At 44.7% G+C, this 19,585-nt stretch overlaps 1 protein-coding gene across 2 annotated transcripts in view; it reads right to left on the bottom strand.

Annotated features, from left to right (window-relative positions):
- The window catches only part of KIF5C (kinesin family member 5C), a 166,819-nt gene that overhangs the window by 57,957 nt on the left and 89,277 nt on the right, over positions 1-19,585 (bottom strand). For both annotated transcript variants that reach the window (XM_060016836.1, XM_060016837.1), the window contains exon 11: positions 7,859-8,007. In XM_060016836.1, coding sequence (XP_059872819.1) covers positions 7,859-8,007 — 149 coding nt within the window. The remainder of the gene's footprint in view (positions 1-7,858; positions 8,008-19,585) is intronic.

Consider the following 19,585-nt stretch of genomic DNA (forward strand, 5'->3'; position numbering starts at 1 on the left):
CCCACCCTCCCTATCCCACCCCTCTAGGTGGTCACAAAGCACCAAGCTGATCTCCCTGCGCTATGCCGCTGCTTCCCGCTAGCCTGGGTTATTTTTATTATTGTGAAAACAATATTTGAAACCTATAGCAGGTTTTCTGGTTTCCCTTGAACAATTCTCTGAGTCGAAGCATCAACATGTCCCCCACAAAACTACATCTAAACAGCGAGCCCATCCCAGTTTTTATTCTAAAGGTCAGGCAGTCAGTATTATTTTTTGCAGCAGCCGTTCAGGCCAAGAAGAACAAAGCAGCAACACACAGGAACAAAAGCAGAGGGTGTCTGGGGGAGAGCACAGCTCCTGCCCAGAGAGGAACCAAGAACAGGTTTTCCCAAACACCGCTGCCCTTCAAAGGACCGAGCAAATGACTTCCAGAAGCGTCCCTGGTAACTACACTGTCCAGCTCACAGACATGTCTGGGGATTGTAAATTCCCAGCACTATGAAGGACCTGACACTAGGCAATCTGCCTCCAAGGCAATCTCACAGCATTAATGGAGACTATTCCCTGCAATGCAGTGGATAGGGTCTCCGGAGAAGCCCCCATGAGGTGATTATGGAATAACTGATTGTAACACAGAAGACAGCTGCAAACAAACCCTGGAGAAATAATGCCCTAAAATCTGGAGGTAGGAGAACAAGAAAAGGATCACAAATGAAGATTAGCATCTATTTTTATTCTCCTTTGCATGAAAAGCAAATTTCTCTTAGTTTATCCCTTGAGGAGTTATAAGGAAAGAGCTTATAATATTGTAAAGCATCTGCTATTTTAGAATGAAAACTCCGCCTCCCACCCCCCCAAGAAACATTTCCCTTTTTTACATAAGCATTCTGGCATTTCCTAATTTCCTATTGTCAGATGTAATTACCTTTAAGGACTAAAACGATTTGTGTGTACACAGGAGCATTCAGTTGGAGCATACCTATAAGGTTGCAGAGCACTTTAATTATAAAATGAAAACCCCCCAGAGGGCATAAATAACATTTCCACAAGAAGTAGAAATCCATCAATTGCAATAAACAAGAATGACAGACTAATCAAAAATTCTTGTTAGTGCTATTAGTTAAAAAACGCTAAAACAGGCTTTTGGGGGTTTTGTTTTTTCAGAAAAAAAAAAAAGAAAGAAAGAAAACCATTAGGCTGCCAGTAATTCATTAAAATTTCACACATGAAGTAGCAACAAGCTAGTTATCCTTTTCATAAATGGAGTCCCTACAGCCTCTGGAGAACATAGTAAGGTAATTGGCTTCTCTCTGCAGCTCCAGGGCAAAGATTGGCTGGTCACTCACAGCTTCCGCCAGGAACCAGATCAGATCTGGCAAAGGAGCCACTCTCTTTTAATACCAATTAAACAGGCCCAGTGGCAGACCTAATGGCAGGTAATTTCTATATCAAAGAGACGAAAAGGAAACCTTTAAGTTGCCAGATGGGCAGCTGGATACGAGATGTCATTATATAAATGGGAGGTTTAAAAAAAATCATTCCTTTATGGGATTATTTTGCACTCAAAGAGCATCTTTTACCCTATTTCCTCAAGACATTGTAAGAGTTTAAGACATTCTCTAATCCTTTCTACAGTAATTTTCTAATAAACTGGTCACCCAGGACTCAGCATCCTCTTTACATTCTTCTTAAACAGGCCACACGATTCTCCTAGCGATCAGTATTTCTATTAGTGTTTCGTTGTGCTCTCAAAAGAAGGAAGAGGGCCTAACAAATTAGACCTCTCAAATGAAATGCTAACTTCTGAAGTTCTACAATAATCATGAGTCTGAGAGGGGGGCCAGCATCTTCTACATATTTAATGCCAAAAAAAGCAAATTGGGTCCGAATTACGGAGGCTGCACAGTTCCACAGAGCCCCCATCAGCCTCGAGGTTACAGATTTAGCTACTTGGAGAACCAAGCCTGCTGGCCTGGCAGGTTTTAAGTCTGGAGAACAAATCTGCTCTAGAGATTGCTGATTTTTCCACACCTTCTCAGATTGTGATGAAATAATTTCTTTGCAGGACTTCAGCAGATGGGGTAAATCTACATCCACTCTGTTAGAAAATATTACATTATGCAAGAGATGCTGCAGATATGCAGGTTCATCAGGTCATTTCCCTGCACTTCTGACACCTGGATATTCAGGGCCTCTTTTTCTGACTGAAGCCCTTGTAAAAAGTTATCATTTTTTTAAGAACAAAATTCAAAGAAGTACCAGAGAAGAGGGCATGTGTAATGACTGACCTGGCAGAGACTGGGAACGATGGACTCAACCCCTCTCTAAGCATCATGCCCCTGGGCCTTCAGCCCTCCTTCCCCATCCTCTTGTCTAGAGTCTTTTTGATGGATTGAGGAGGAGGGGGCAGCGGTGAACTGGAAGCTGAACTACCTAAATCTATCCCCACTTACAGGATGGTTCAAATCCTTTCTGTACATCCGATCAACAAGCAACAGAGCTGGAAAAAAAGAAAGATCCTATTTCTGACAGCTGCCCACTCCCTCTATCTGTCCTTAAGCAAGTAGGCTGAACTTGCTAAAGTTGCCAACAGAGCCTCCAGATTTGCAGAAAGACTGCCCGTCGATTTTAGCCCACAAGATGTCACTAGGAGATTGTGGTGGACATGTGTTGTTTTTCAGACACTCAACAGCCACTCCCACAACAGCACCTTGACTGCCTTGTGAGGAATTACCCTCTCCAGTGCATGTAGTCTTGGTCAGACAACGCATCAGGGTGTCCTGTCGTTCCCCAGACAAAGCACACCACCCAGTGCAGTATCCTCTGACCCTCCAGGGCCTCTGGGTCTCCAACGCACGAGACAAGGATGGAAACACATTTAGAGGGGATCCACTCCAGGTGTGGCCCCTTATAAGCCCAGTTCCTCAGCTGTTCTTTCGGTTCTGTGAGTCACTCATAGCCTTCTTTTTTTTTTTAACTGAAGAATAGCTGATTTACAAAGTTGTGTTAGTTTCAGGCATACACCAAAGTGATTCAGTTATACATACACGTCTATTCTTTCTCAGATTCTTATCCATTATAGGTTATTACAAGATACTGAATGTAGTTCCCTGCTTTCTCTTTTTGTTTAAGCTGGCAGGACCTTCACTGGCCCAGTGGGGAATGGAGCCAGGAGAGTGGAGGGTTCTCCCCACTCCTGCTTTGTAAAAACAAGGTGTGAGGGCTTCCCTGGTGGTGCAGTGGTTGAGAGTCCACCTGCCGATGCAGGGGACACGGGTTCGTGCCCCGGTCCGGGAAGATCCCACATGCCGCGGAGCGGCTGGGCCCGTGAGCCATGGCCGCCGGGCCTGCACGTCCGGAGCCTGTGCTCCGCAACGGGAGAGGCCACAACAGTGAGAGGCCCACGTACCGCAAAAAAACCAAAATAAAAAAAACAAGGTGTGACGCCCCCCCGCCTTAAGCTCCCACGCACATGCCCTGGGCCACGCTGCCCGAATGGCAGTGGCAGAAATGAATTAAGGCTTGGTGTGGTATGTGCATTACTACGAGTCCCAGGCCATGTTCTGAGAATCAATGTTCTACTACACGCAGTGGAGAAAACCGCCAGGCTTGCATCGGAAGTAGCCCATTATGCTATAATATAGGTGGGGATGGGGTGAGGACCAGCCTACAGGCATGTAATAGGATAGTATTTCATGGCTTTTGAATGACTGGGCAGGGAATGCTCTCTCCTGTGGCCAACTGTATCAGACGTACCGCTCTTCACTTATTTACAGTATCTGCCTGGGCCCAACTGGCCGCTGAGACATCATATTATTTTGCCTCTCCTACTCCTTTGTATTCCTACCTCATTCTGTATAACAGCAAACCGGCAAAAGCACAGGCATGCACACATATGCATGCTTTTCCCTGCTACACTCCTCCTCTCCTGCTCTCCTACCGCTGGAGTGGGGCAGCCAAATTCTTAAATGGTAAACACTGTGCGAGGAAAGGAATCTCTTTCCCTAGGGAGGGTGCACGCAGCTGACAACGCTCCTTTATCACGTTCTGACTGCAACCCGGGAATATCCATGCGTAGCCGTCACCGCAGTGAACTCAGCGGCTGCCCTCCCACACGTTTAGAAACAAGGTGTGTACCAAATTTCAGAAGCAAGTTGGAAATAGCCTGCCACTTGGGTTGTAGTGGAGGGCACTGCCTCTTCTCTCCACTCCACCTTTCAAAATCCCTGCTCTCTAGTTGACAGCCCAGCCGTGCCCTCGTGACCATGAGGAATCAGGGTGCACGGGACACCACGGAAGGAATTCCAGTCCCTTTTTTTCACACTCATCTCCATGGCCTAAACACAAACCACCAGGGCGGCATGCAGGCTGTACCCACAAGGGAAAGAGAATGAATTCAGGAGTCAAGCGCCCTGTGGAGTCACCTAGGGCGAGTCTCCTATCCTGCCTCAAGGGCTGCCGGAGGATTAAACACCTAGTCTCTCGGAACAGGACAGAAACCCTCCGGGTTTTGTTGGATGTGCAGTTAATCCTTAAAATAGTTCTTCATTCATACCTGGTCAAAGGACCACTCCACCATGCCTCCACCTGTCTCCTTTCCTGCCTGACATTTTTATATCACTACAGTAGGTTCTCTACATTTGAAAACTTTTGCTTCCAGAAAAAAAAAGTGTTAGCTTGCCGGACAGGAGAGCTGCATCGATCTCCCTACTCTTAATCACTCAGTGATTACGTGGTAATGGTGGGGGTGAGTGGAGGGGTCTCTCAAGACCCTTCCTCTTCTCTTCCCTCTCCTCTCTTCAGGAGTCTATAGAGGACCTCACCCCTACCTATGACTTCAATTACCTCCAGAAGATCCATGGCAGCTCCCCTGAGCTCCAGACCTAACTTCTTATTTGGCATTTTCACCTGGATGTTACATCGGCACCTCAAACCCCCTTCTCACCTCCCTCGCCTCCCTTCTGGTTCTCCTCCTGTGTTTCTTGTCTCAGGGAGCACTTCTGCCCTCCATCCAACTCAGCAAGCTAGAAAACTTGACACTCTCTCTCCCTACGGCTTACTCCTCACCAAGCACTGCTGATTTCACCTCCTAAATACGTCTCCGGTCCGTCCATCTCTCTGCCTTTCCACTGCCTTGTCTCTCAATTCAACGACTATAATCTCATCTCTGGAAGACCACCCCAGGTCCTAGCCCTCCTCCCACACCCTCCAGTCCATCCTCCAACACAACCAATGGATCTTCAAAAATGTAAATCTCATCATACGATCTGCAGCTGAATAACCTTGAATGGCTTCTCACTGCTTCCAAGATAATGACCAAAATCCTGAACAAGGACTACATAGCCCTGTACGGGCCTGCCTGTCCCTCTCTCACCCATCTCAGTCCGTCTCGCCCAGCCCCAGATCTCCACACTGGCCATGGCTCCCGCCCCGTCAGGGTCATTGTAAACCTGGCTCCTCCCACCCTACCCGCACTTCCACCCTCACCTATTTTGCTCAGCTAACTGCTCTGTTTCTCTCAGATCTTATTCCCTAGGTCACTTATTGGGGGAAATCTTTGCTGACTTGAGTCAAGCTCAGGGCCCTCTGCTGTAATAACTCTTAGCACCTTATACTTTCCCTTCTTGATGAACAGCACAGACTAGCATCACACGGTTATTCGTCGCGGTTGGAGACTATCTCCCCCACCAGCCTGTAAGCTCCGTGAGGGCAGAGACCATGCCTGACTGCTCACCCTTTAACCTCCGGCACTGCATTAAACACATGCTTACTTAACAGACATTTATGAAAGTCTATCACGTGTCAGAAACCATACATTAGTTCTCCTGAATTATGTAAGTTAAGGGCTTAGGTAGAATCTCACCCTATAGGGCATGGAAAACAGTAAATTTCTGAGTGGATCTGCAAGGTGGGACAAAGAATTAAAATGATGTCAAGTGAGCAATCCGAGAGCAGGGGACAGCACCCAAAAGAGATGCAAGGCATCAGCGTGGGTTAGGCAAACAGGGCAGTGGGCAGACCCCAGAGGACAGCTGACTAAGGGATGGAGAACTGGAGGGTTGGAGCTTGGCAAAGGACAGGAAAGAAAAGAAAAACACAAGGTTAGTTGCCCACACCACAGTGTTTCTAAGGCCAGTTCCCCCTCCCCTTGTCAAAAGGCTTTACTGAATGTTCCAGTTGCCCAGCAGAGAAGTGACCCAAGAGAATCCCAGAAATAGAACAAAATTTCATACAGCCACTCCCTGCCTTGCCAAGCACTCCTCCCCACTCTCCTACTCCTGCCAAATTGCAAGGAATCATCCACCAGCCGCAGGTGCTGAATTATTCAATAATTCCAGCAGCTTTCAAAACACTTGTGCAGCTAGAAAATCTCCCCAAAAGAAAAGAATTGTGTTATTTAGGCTACTAGGTCATTTCTTGAACCTCTCTTGAATCCTGGTTGCCCACGTAATTGTTTTTTCAATTGAACAGTAGCTCATGGACACCCCACCCTTCCTAGCAAAAACAGTGGCAAACATACAATCACAAGATGATCTGCTGCTAACTCTGCAGTTATAAGCAGGCAGGTTACCTGCCAAACCTGCACAGCCATCCCTAGGCTCCTGCACTTACCCAAGACTGAGATCTGATGCAGCACCCGAAATAAGTACCAAACCCAGCAGCAGAGAATCTGAAGAACAACCTCCAACTATCCACTATTCCCCTACACACACACCAAGCTGCCTTGTTTCAGTGAAAAAAAAAAGGGGGAGACTGCTACCTTCTAACCTCCGTCACCAAGCGAAAACCATTAAAATAATCTGTCTGAGCCTGGATCTGGAAACCCTTCTTCAGCACCTCACCCACAACCCACCCACCACTGCATGTCAGCCCTCTGAGATGTTTTCTTTGAGCAGAACGAACCAAAGAGAATGTTTCAGGGAAAAAGAAAAATGAGTCACGAAACAAGCCTTTAAGGCTCCATTTTAGGACAGAGTTTCTTCAGGAATCCCCTATTTCTGGCTCTGAAGAAGCAGAGCATGAAGATGAATTGGGCAAATAAAAATGCAAATATTTGCCAGCAGTGACTTTTAATCCCAAATCGATTATAAGACTCACATAGGAGAGAATGATATTTTTCATTTAATCAAAAGCAATCAGAGCCCCCAAAGTCTTGGGCACTGCCCTGTAAACCTCAAATATGGCTACCAGGGAGTGAATTACAGTGATAGACAGAGGCGCATCTCACTGCAAATAGATTAAGGGAACCTTGTAAACAGTCACTTGCCCACACTAAGCATGTATGTCAGGGGCTTCCCTGGTGGTGCAGTGGTTAAGAATCCGCCTGCCAATGCAGGGGACACGGGTTCGAGCCCTGGTCCGGGAAGATCCCACATGCCGTGGAGCAACTAAGCCCATGTGCCACGACTACTGAGCCTGCGCTCTAGAGCCCGCGAGCCACAACTACTGAAGCCTGCACACCTAGAGCCTGTGCTCTGCAACAAGAGAAGCCACCACAATGAGCAGCCCATGCACCACAACGAAGAGTAGCCCCCGCTCACTGCAACTAGAGAAAGCCCGCGCACAGCAACAAAGACCCAACGCAGCCAAAAAATAAATTTTAAAAAATTAAAAAAAATTTAAAAACCCTTCCCCCAAAAGACATCGGGGAGTTTGGGTCAAAAAAAAAAAAAAAAAAAAAAAAGAATGTACATCAGCCAAGTGATGGGGTGGGGCGGGGATGAGTGCTAGGGAATAAGACAATATCTGCTTGTTCACATAGGTGGTTGCAAGGCAGGACCAAGCTCCACCATCATCCACTCTTTCCCAAATGCCCCAGGATGCCAACAGTTGTAGGGGGAGAAAAAGCACACGCTCATGCCTCATTCTTCCTTACCATTTCTCCACCTGTTTAGCTCCATCTCCAGATGCTGGAGAACATTCTTCAAAGTCTTGTTTTTCTCTTTCTCTTTTTCATATTTCTTCTTCCATTCTTCTGCTGTCAGCTCCAGGTTCACAGAGACTGTATTCTTGATGGTCTTAGCCCTGGGGTGAAAAACATAAGGGAAAAATTCTGAGCATAGCTACTAGCATTTGCTAAATCATGAATATAATTAAGCCTCAAATTCCTTTCACGCCAGAAGACTGGGACTTGGGGAGCACGGGGGACCCTGGCACTTTTACCTATCACCCTCCTAGCTGTATTAATGGCACCATTATTCCTAAGGCTCTAAACTCACCTTTCCGTTTTTATTTCTCCTTTACTTCCTGCCAGTCTCTAGATCCCATGGGATTTTCGTTCTTTTTTTTAAATGAATTTATTTATTTATTTATGGTTACGTTGGGTCTTTGTTGCTGCGCATGGGCTTTCTCTAGTTGCGGCACACGGGCTTTCTCTAGTTGCGGCGAGCGGGGGCTACTCTTCGTTGCGGTGCACAGGCTTCTCATTGCGGTGGTTTCTCTTGTTGTGGAGCACGGGCTCTAGGTGCACGGGCTTCAGTAGTTGTGGTGCACGGGCTTAGTTGCTCTGCGGCATCTTCCGGGACCAGGGCTCGAACCCGTGTCCCCTGCACTGGCAGGCGGATTCTTAACCACTGCGCCACCAGGGAAGTCCCAGGATTTTCATTCGAATTATCTCTTGGGGTCTTTCTCTATTCCCTCTGCCACCACCTTGGTCTATGTTCTCAGTAACAACTTATTGTTATAGCGTTTTTCAAACATTCAGCATCCTCCTTGAAGCATCTTACATACCACTACCAGATTCATCTGCCCAAGTAGAGCTTTCTTTCAATTCAGTTAACTATGAAACACTGGGGATATTATACCAAGACAAACGAGACAAGGTCTCTGGCCTTGGAGCTTACAGTTTCTCATACCAATAAATACACAGACAAATCAGCTGTTTCTCTTACCCACATTTGGTACCTAGAATCATCCCTGATGTGTTTAACACATGCCAACACATGACACCCGAGACAGGTGGGTCACTTTATGAACTCAGCCTGGCCAGGTGAGACCGTGGCTCCCTGCCAGGCACATCCTTCCCCACCACCCAGGCAACTGTCACCAAGTACGAGTGGAGGGCCCACTTTTCTCAAGAAAAGTCAGAAATTAAGATTTTTATTTGTATCTCCCAGCTTAAGACAATTCTTCAGAATGATGTGTGGGACAAACAAACATGTCTAATGGACACCATTTTGCCACTTGGGGTATAAGAGATGGAGTGGCCTCCTAGGATGGATGGCCTGGGATGGAGTGTGATGCCACAGTGGATTTTTGGACAGTATCTCAAGGGAGCAAGAAGTGAGAGTTAAGGCACTGGGGGCTCCAGCCAGTAATGAAAACCAAATACATGATTCACTGACTTATGCACAAAAATGAACACATAAGCAGATCTGTCCAATTAAAAAGTAAATTGATGGAGGGAGATGCAAGAGGGAAGAGGTATGGGGACATATGTATATGTATAACTGATTCACTTTGTTATAAGGCAGAAACTAACACACCATTGTAAGGCAATTATACTCCAATAAAGATGTTTAAAAAAAAAAAAAGTAGGGCTTCCCTGGTGGCCCAGTGGTTGAGAGTCCGCCTGCCGATGCAGGGGATACGAGTTCGTGCCCCGGTCCGGGAAGATCCCGCATGCCGCAGAGCGGCTAGGCCCGTGAGCCATGGCCGCTGAGCCTGCGCGTCCGGAGCCTGTGCTCCGCAACGGGAGAGGCCACAACAGTGAGAGGCCCGCGTACCGCAAAAAAAAAAAAAAAAAAGTAAATTGACGATGGCAGAATTCCACTTATTGCATACTTCTGAAGAAGTACAAACTTCATTTAAAAATATGTGATATCCTGTTTTATTTGCTATTGACTTTTTCATTTTAAACTCCCACCAGTTCTTGTCCTGTCACATTTGCTGGCACTATCTGATGTGTGATTCGGGTTAATTGCTGTTGTCATGAAATGACATTTTGGACATGATTTCTATTACAGTGAAAGAAATTCAGCAGTCCTCACCAGTGCTGCAGACGTCATTCCGAAAATTAATTCCTAAAGCAGACAACTAAATAACCCAACTGTCAAAAGAGGAGTTAAATGATTTCAATGTAATCATTTCAGTGTAATTCTCCCTCACTCACTGTAGCTTAAGGCTGCTGTCCCCAGAAGTGCTTCAACTAATTTTTCAAATAACAGCAATCTTATTGCTACTTTAAAGTCTATGCCGACTTGACACTTTCACCTCACCTTCTAACATCCTCAGGCAGTGTCGTGGGTGTTTCTCAGATACAAGCACAAACACTGCAGCATCCATTACCAACTTAGGTTAGTAAGAAAGTGAACAATAACCTATGGCTGAAATGCTTGTGGACATTTAAGGGCATACTTTGAGGATACTAATCTTTTTTTTTTTTTTTAACATTTCTTCCTTCCTCCCTCCCTCCCTCCCTCCCTCCCTCCCTTCCTTCATTTCTGCGTTGGGTCTTTGTTGCTGCACACGGGCTTTCTCTAGTTGTGGCGAGCAGGGGCTGCTCTTTGTTGTGGTGTGCAGGCTTCTCACTGTGGTGGCTTCTCTTGTTGTGGAGCATGGGCTCCAGGTGTGCGGGCTTCAGTAGTTGTGGCACACAGGCTCAGCAGTTGTGGCTTGCGGGATCTAGAGCGCAGGCTCAGTAGTTGTGGCGCGTGGGCTTAGTTGCTCTGCGGCGTGTGGGATCTTCCCGGACCAGGGCTCGAACCCGTGTCCCCTGCATTAGCAGGCAGATTCTTTTTTTTGTTTGTTTTGTTTTGTTTTGTTTTGTTTTTGCGGTACGCGGGTCTCTCACTGTTGTGGCCTCTCCCGTTGCGGAGCACAGGCTCCGGACGCGCAGGCTCAGCGGCCATGGCTCACGGGCCCAGCTGCTCCGCGGCATGTGGGATCTTCCCGGACCGGGGCACGAACCCGTGTCCCCTGCATTGGCAGGCGGACTCTCAACCACTGCGCCACCAGGGAAGCCCGGCAGGCAGATTCTTAACCACTGCACCACCAGGGAAGTCCAAGGCTACTAATCTTACTTTTTACATCATAAAGATTCTCTTGATTTCCAGTGATACTAGAAAGGGAAGAGTAGAGCCTTTATGCTATACTCAGGCAGGTTTAGCCACAAGTCCAATTTTGTGAGCGGACCCAACAAGGTTATCCCTCGTATAGCTGAACCTCATTTTCAAAGTTCTTTTAAGTTGTTGAGAAAATTCTTTTTCTCCCATTTCTGTAGTAATTTGAGTGCTGGCAAGAGATAGTCTACTCAAATTGGGAAGAGCTTAACAAAGGTATGGGAAGGGTGATGGGAAATAACAAGGGATAATGGGTACCCCACATTAGTGATGGGGGTGCCGTTACCACCCTTAGGCTAAAGGGGTCCCAGAGGGAGGGAGCTATAAGAAGAAGGCTGTCCATACTCACAGATACAGAGAACGAACTAGTGGTTACCAGTGGGGAGAGGGAAGTGGGGAAGGGCAAGATAGGGGTAGGGGATTAAGAGGTACAAACCACAATGCATAAAATAAATATGCTACAAGGATATATTGTACAGCACAGGGAATATAGCCCATATTTTATAATAACTATAAATGGAGTATAACCTTTAAAAATTGTGAATCACTGTTTTGTACACCTGTAATTATATAATATTGTACATCAACTATACTTCAATTTTTAAAAAAGAGAACAAATTAAAAAAAAATTTTAACCCTTAAAAAAAAGAAGGCGGCTTCCCAGTAGAAGCTGTAACAGTCTTTGGTCTAAGAACACAGCCAACCCAAAGTGACTCTTCAGGGAAGGAGTCAAGAAATGAATACCCTGACCTCACTCTCTCCTCTCCTCATGACTGCCTGCCCATGTTCCCTCCCCATTGGTGGAACCTAACTGGAAGCCAGAGGCAAGGGAGCCCATTGTAGCTGTCCAGACTGGTCACTGTCCCAGGGCACAGAGCAGAGCAGAGATGGTACAGAAACAATCCAGAGGAGCAGATGGAAGATACACAACCCAACTCCCATTTGGAACTGAGAACAATGGTGGGAAACCACGTCTCCTGCTGCTGTCCTAGACAGACTCCATTCAGTCCCAGATGAGGCAAAAACATCACGCCTCCCCATCCACTGAAGGTAGAACATGAAGAAATCAGCTAACACTGAATGGGAGAGAGATCAATTAGCCCACAAGTGTTCTACAGATTTAAAATAATCTGAGATAAAATCTCAGGAGTTTTGCATGTGTCTGTAGAAATTGACAACCTGATTCTAAGATTTATAATAAAAATAAAGAGGGCCGAGAATAGCGAAGACAGTTTTGAAGGACAAAGCTAGAGGATGGAATAGCAACATATTATAAAGCCACAGTAATTGAAACTGATTAAATAGTCCAGAAACTTTAGAATACAAACAGAATAGATTATCCAGAAACAGACACTCAGCTATGTAGCCATTTGATTTATAACAAAGGTGCGCGTACAGCACAGAGGGAAGGGATGGTCCTTTCAGTACACGGTGCTGGGGCACGGGTGGAGGTGACGATCTTTATCACCACCCCCAGTAACATATAAAAAATTCTATTACAGATGAATCATTTGCATAAACGTGAAAGGTAAAACAATAGAGCTGCTAGAAGAAAACAGGAGAGTATCTTTAAGACCTTGGGGTAGGCAAAGATTAATTTCTTAAATAGAATAGAAAGAAAAGATAAATTTGACTTCATAAAAATTTAAAACCCTCTCTTCATTAAAAGTCACCATTAAAAGAATTAAAACATACGCTGCAAAGTGAGAGAAGATATAAACAATCCATATATCTGCCAAAGGACTTATCCAGAATAATCCCTATAAATCAATCAGAAAAAAAGCAGACAACGGGTGAAAACACTGGGCAAAGATCCGAATAGGAACTTCACAAAAGAAGTGCCAATAATTACCACCCACAAAGGGTGCCTTCAGGGAAATGCAAAATAAAATGACAATAGGATACTTCTACACACCCAATAGGATGGTTAAAAAATTTTAAACTGATAATACCAAGTGTTGATGAGGATGTGCAGTGACTATAATACTCAACTGCTACTAGAGGGAGTATAAGCTATTCCAATCATTTTAGAAAACTCTTTGGTACTATCTATTAAAACTAAGTATCTTACATCCTGTGAGCTAGCAATTCCACTCATAGGTATATAACCGACAGAAATGAGGACATATGTTCACCTAAAGACATGACAACGAATGTCACAGCAACTTCATTTATAATAGCCACAAGCTGAAAATGATACAAATAACCGTCAACAGTAGAATGGATACATACATGCCATATTCATACAACAAAATATTATCTAACTATGAAAACTAAACTACTCCTACACCTAACAATGTAGTGTACTTCACAGATACAGTGTTGCATAAAAGAAGCCAGATACAAAATAACACTGCATGTTTCTATTTGTATCAAGTTCAAAGACAGCAAACAGTCATCTAAGTTGACAGAAGTCAGAATGACACTTACCCTTGAGAGTTGGGTACTGACTGGGAGGGTTCAAAGAGAGGCTTCTAAGATGCCAGGTGGTGGTTACATGTGAATATACATGTGTATTTAAATTTTTACTGAGTTGCATACTTAAATGTATTTTACTATATGTATGCTATATTCAACAAAAATAAGTTAAGAAAAATAAATTGATGTGGAAAGAAATCAAGTCAGATACAAATATTTCTAAATTGTGGAAGAAACAAGAGTTACTAAGAGAGATACTGAACTTCTGTGCCTGGATTTATTTCTTTTTAATAGAACAAATATTCTCCTATCTAGGAGGTTGAAACCAACCTTGCAAAATGAAATAAAGAGTGTCTTGGTCCCTCGCTCCCACAAGAGACCTAGAATAAAAGGATGATGAACATGTATAATCTCTTGTTGCTTCTTACCATGAACTTTAGGAAAATCTACAGAGTAAAAGGGCCTAATGATTAGGTTCTATCTAATTTTGCCGCCAGTGTGGATTAGCTAGTGGTCTGATGAGTTTTCTTTTGTTTTGTTCTGTTTTTGCCCTGTTCACTGTAGAGCATGTCCAAGTGTCTTCCAGCTCTCATACTCATTGCTCTTTTATTTTGGTATTTTCCACATACGTGCTAGCTGTCAATCACACTAAGCAGCGTTACATCTGGACCCTCTGTTCAAACACAGTGAATAAACATGGATCCTGGGCACTCAGGACACAGTGCCAGGACCCATGAGCATTTCCTGCTCAGCCTGGTTTGCAAAAGGATTTCAGGTAGCTAACAAGGAAACATAGAATTGATGGGATAGCAGAAATTAAGAAATGCTCTTAAGGCAGGTTTTATCATTTTTTCTAGCTGAAGCTATATAGCAATAGCAATACCACCCAGCCCCATAGTTTTGAGACATCACCTCCTTGATAACAGGAAAAAAAACCCAATAATCCATAGGAGCCTTACCATAGCCATGAACTGACTACTCATTCATCATCTTTATGGGTCAATCTCACTCTGCTAACATATGATTAATCCAGTGTGACCTCATCACTCAGAAGGGAGCACAAAAGTATCTTGGGTCTTCACTTTCAGAGATCCTCAGTTTGGTTTTTCAACCAGATCCCCTAAGCTGTATACAGAAATAAAGGCCTGTTCCACAAGCTATGACCACAGCAGACACTGAGCAAAATCCTAAAAGGCTACTTAGGGGAAGAACCTTAATTGATATTAGGTTTACAGCTTAATAGCAAGACCTACTTAGCAGGAATGAGTCAAATCTTAAAGGTACAATGATCAGGGTTTCTGTTTTGCAGTTTTTCTTTGTTTCAGCTTTCTTTAGAGAGATAAGTACCACTTAAATAATACGATCTAGGCCTGCACCAGATATAATATCTCTTCTCCCCATAGGGAGGGAACCAGGATCCGGTTTTTAAAAGATCTCAAAGCTAATGAATGTTAACCATTTCTGGAGAAGGCAGACCAAGCATAGCAGAGAGAGAGCAGAGGCCACAGTACATACTCCACCTAGATCTCCATACAAACACAGTTACGTCAGAAAAGGATACACTGACATATTCCACTGAAGGATGGCAACAGGAAGACTCTACCCCTCTGTCCTCGCGTGTTCTGTTATGTCCTCCTCAGCACCTCTCAGTTCCTCTGTCACTGAACTCGCAATTTACTTGTTCAGAACCACATGCCCAGGCTTCCAAGATTACTGATCGTGTGCATTTCTACCACCTTCATTAAGCCCCCATATGTGATGTCACCATTATTTGGCACTTGAATCAAACCCTTGTTGAAGAGGGGAAGTCGTAGAACCACTGGTTCACATCACTCTATGTCCTGTTAAATCCCATCCCCACCTATTTCCTGAATAATTGCCTATATTTGTACTTTCTGGCCAAGATCAGTTCTAAATGATATAGAAACTACATACTGTTGGAGTTTCTTCAAATTACCTCGGCCTCCCCTGGAACAGCCAGGAAGATGTTTGCTCTTGGTACCTTCCTATCTCTTGTTTACAGCATTTTCTTTCCCTCTCCAGGATAGTAGTGGCATTTGAACAAGGAGCTCTAGACAAACCCACACCTTCAATGCATAGAATAAATCTGTAATGTATGATTCCACATGGCGAATGGTGTGCGTGAGAGAGAGATAAAGAGACTGAGATCTCTTGTGGGGTGGAAGAGGGTAGCCCAGCATCCCTCTCTATCAGTCAGGGTTCTCCAGAGAAACAGAACCAACAGGAGGGAGGGAGGGCGAGGGAGAGGGGGAGAGGGGGAGAGGGGGAGAGGGAGAGAGGGAGAGAGGGAGAGAGGGAGAGAGGGAGAGAGGGGGAGAGGGAGAGAGGGAGAGAGGGAGAGAGGGAGAGAGGAAGAGAGGGAGAGAGGGAGAGAGGGAGAAAGAGAGAGAGAGAGAGAGAGAGAGAGAGAGAGATATCTTATATATCTGATATCTTATATATCAGAGAGGATATCTATCTATCTATCTATCTATCTATTGAAATTGTCTCACTGGAAACTCAGGCAGAAATCGATGCTACAGTCTTGAGGCAGTTTCTTCTCCAGAAAACCTCAGTTTTTGCTCTTAACGTCTTCATCTGATTGGATGAGCCTCACCCCTATTATGGAGGATAATGTGCTTTACTTAAAGTCAACTAATGGTAGATGGTATCTACAAAAAAATTTCAGACCTAGGTTAGTGTTTGATTAAATAATTGGCTACTACAGCCTAGTCAAGTTAACACATAAAACCATCACACCTTCTAATCTGCTCTGGGTCCTAGTTCCCATATAAAACACCTAACCTTCTTCTGGACACATGACTGCCGCAAAGCACCTTTCCGTTTCCCGGTAAGGCCATTTCCCTGCCCATGAGTCGGGGATGTAGGGAAGGAGAAATTAAAAGCTTTAAATTTTGTCTTTTGAAAAATTTTAATCTCCGGAGAAACATTAAGAAATGACCAGCTTGGGTAAAGATTTGGCATCTGGTTAAACTAACTGTCATCCACAGCGTTTCCTCCTCCAAGAGCAAAAATTAACCCTATTGGTGTTTGGCAACAGGCCCTCCAACAGGGGGTGATTTGATTCTTTCTCCATCCTATGTCAAACCTGCAGCCAAGCATCTCCCTTGGCCAAAGTGCTTGCTCTCGTCCCGCAGGGAACTTGTTATGCTCTGGGGACATGCATTTTGCACACACACCACCCAGGCTCTGCCTAATCCAGCTGCCATTAAACTGAGCATGAAATGGCACAAGTTTTTTTTCAAAAAGTGCATATCGGAAAAAGAATATTACTTTTCCTAAACTATCCATTCCCCTTTCACATTTAACATATAAATAAAGCCTGTGAATTATTCATGCTGGATCAATCAAACTCTTGGTGTCAACAATGTGCTGATTCAGGCTTTTTCTAAACTGATTGGTCTGCCCCCTGGGGACTCACTTTTCCCTCATTACCATCACAAATCAAGGTACATTAAATAGGCTTCCATGACTGGGTGATTTGATAATTGTTAACTGGGTGATTTCCACACTTCTAAAACTTAAAAATAACCTTTTTGAATAGTGCTATAAAAGTACTTTGGGGACTTCCCTGGTGGTGCAGTGGTTAAGAATCCGCCTGCCAATGCAGGGGATACAGGTTCAAGCCCTGATCCGGGAAGATCCCACATGCCGCGGAGCAACTAATCCCGTGCACCACGACTACTGAGCCTGCGCTCTAGAGCCCGTGAGACACAACCACTGAGCCCGTGTGCCACAACTACTGAAGCCCACGTGCCTAGAGCCCGTGCTCCGCAACAAGAGACACCACTACAATGAGAAGCCCGCACACCACAACTAGAGAAAGCTGAGTGCAGCGATGAAGACCCAATGCTGCAATTAAATAAATAAATAAATTTATTTATTAAGATTAAAAAAAAAAAGAACGCATTACTTTTCCTCCAAAGGTTTTAGTATGCCTGACAGCACTTCATTTAAAAAAAAAAAAAGGAGGGGCTTCCCTGGTGGCGCAGTGGTTGAGAATCTGCCTGCCAATGCAGGGGACACGGGTTCGAGCCCTGGTCTGGGAAGATCCCACATGCCGCGGAGCAACCGGGCCCGTGAGCCACAACTACTGAGCCTGCGCGTCTGGAGCCTGTGCTCCGCAACAAGAGAGGCCTCAATAGTGAGAGGCCCGCGCACTGCGATGAAGAGTGGACCCCCTTGCCGCAACTAGAGAAAGCCCTCGCACAGAAACGAAGACCCAACACAGCTAAAAATAAATAAATAAATGTATTTTTTAAAAAAAAGGTACTTTGGAAGACTAATTAAAGACTAAGAAATGAAACTCTGGGAGCCAGATGAAAAAGAAAAATTGGTGAAAGTGCTCTAATTTGAGTCCCCATCCCTTAAAGCAGGAAGTGTTCAGCTTCCTGACAGAGGACGGTTTTTGACTCTCTGCTGCCCTCAGGCACCTGTATACTCTGTCATGTTTCTACTGTATCAAAGGACCTACTACTGTTTTATTCAGAACATCAATACAGTATAGCCTAGCAACAAACATGGACTTTCTTTGTGTCCTTGAAAGAACCACGTGGCAAGAACTAAGGAACTTCATGCTGCCCTTAGGTTTGTCCACCCCTGCAACAAGAATATCATGAACACTCGTTATACTGAATTTGGGAGATGCCCGGCAGTCTTTTCTGAGTTCATAGTGCTTAATCTCATTAGCTATCAGATACCATGTCTAATCTGATGTTCAGACTCATGTCTGCGTGTAATTGGGTTCAATGTGTGTAGTTAACAATAAAGCGGGTACTGGCCCCACAGAGAAGTTAGATGTCTTTGAAGAATCCATTAACTAACTCGAAGATGGAGGAAAGGGAACAAAATTTCACACATTTCTAATTAAGGGCAGGAAAACAAACCAGATCGAAACCCAACCAAATTTCTGGACATAATGGTGTCATAGTTCAGCAACCGCTCTACTGTTCTAGGGATTCCTACATAATAAGCATTAGGTTCATCTGTTCATTCATTTTGATAACATTTGTCTGCTGACCACCTACGGTGTCCTAGTTGTCCTAGGTGCTTGTTGGGACAACGGAGGCTGGTAATAAACTAGTCCTTGTCTTCATGGAGCCTAGTACCCAGATGACTCTGACTAAAGATTATAGACCAACCTATTTCATTTGAAAATATAATTGACATACTATTTATTTCCTGGAATCCTAAATTATCAGCAGGATTTCTTTTTTTTTTAACATGCATACTAAGGGTCTTCTAATTTTTATATTTTTTAACATCTTTATTGGAGCATAATTGCTTTACAATGTTGTATTAGTTTCTGCTGTATAACAAAGTGAATCAGCTATATGTATACATATATCCCCATATCCACTCCCTCTTGCGTCTCCCTCCCACCCTCCCTATCCCACCCCTCTAGGTGGTCACAAAGCACAGAACTGATCTCCCTGTGCTATGCGGCTGCTTCCCACTAGCTATCTATTTTACATTTGGTAGTGTATACATGTCAATGCTACTCTCTCACTTCGTCCCAGCTTACCCTTCCCCCTCCCTGTGTCCTCAAGTCCATTCTCTACATCTGCGTCTTTACTCCTGTGCTGCCCCTAGGTTCATCAGTACCTTTTCTCTTTTTTCTTAGATTACATATATCTATATATAGATTCCATAAATACGGTATTTATTTTTCTCTTTCTGACTTACTTCAGTCTGTATGACAGTCTCTAGGTCCATCCACCTCACTACAAATAACTCAGTTTCGTTTCTTTTATTGTATATATGTGCCACATCTTTTTTCTTTCTTTTTTTTTTTGTTGCGGTACGCGGGCCTCTCACTGCTGTGGCCTCTCCCGTTGCGGAGCACAGGCTCCGGACGTGCAGGCTCAGCGGCCATGGCTCACGGACCTAGCCACTCCGCGGCACGTGGGGTCTTCCCGGACCGGGGCACGAACCCGTGTCCCCTGCATCAGCAGGCGGACTCTCAACCACTGCGCCACTAGGGAAGCCCTGTGCCACATCTTTTTGATCCATTCATCTGTCGATGGACACTTAGGTTGCTCCCATGTCCTGCCTATTGTAAATAGAGCTGCAGTGAACATTGTGGTACACGTCTCTTTTTGAAT

Source organism: Delphinus delphis, chromosome 7 (genome assembly GCF_949987515.2).
Source record: "Delphinus delphis chromosome 7, mDelDel1.2, whole genome shotgun sequence".
Classification (NCBI taxonomy): domain Eukaryota; kingdom Metazoa; phylum Chordata; class Mammalia; order Artiodactyla; family Delphinidae; genus Delphinus; species Delphinus delphis.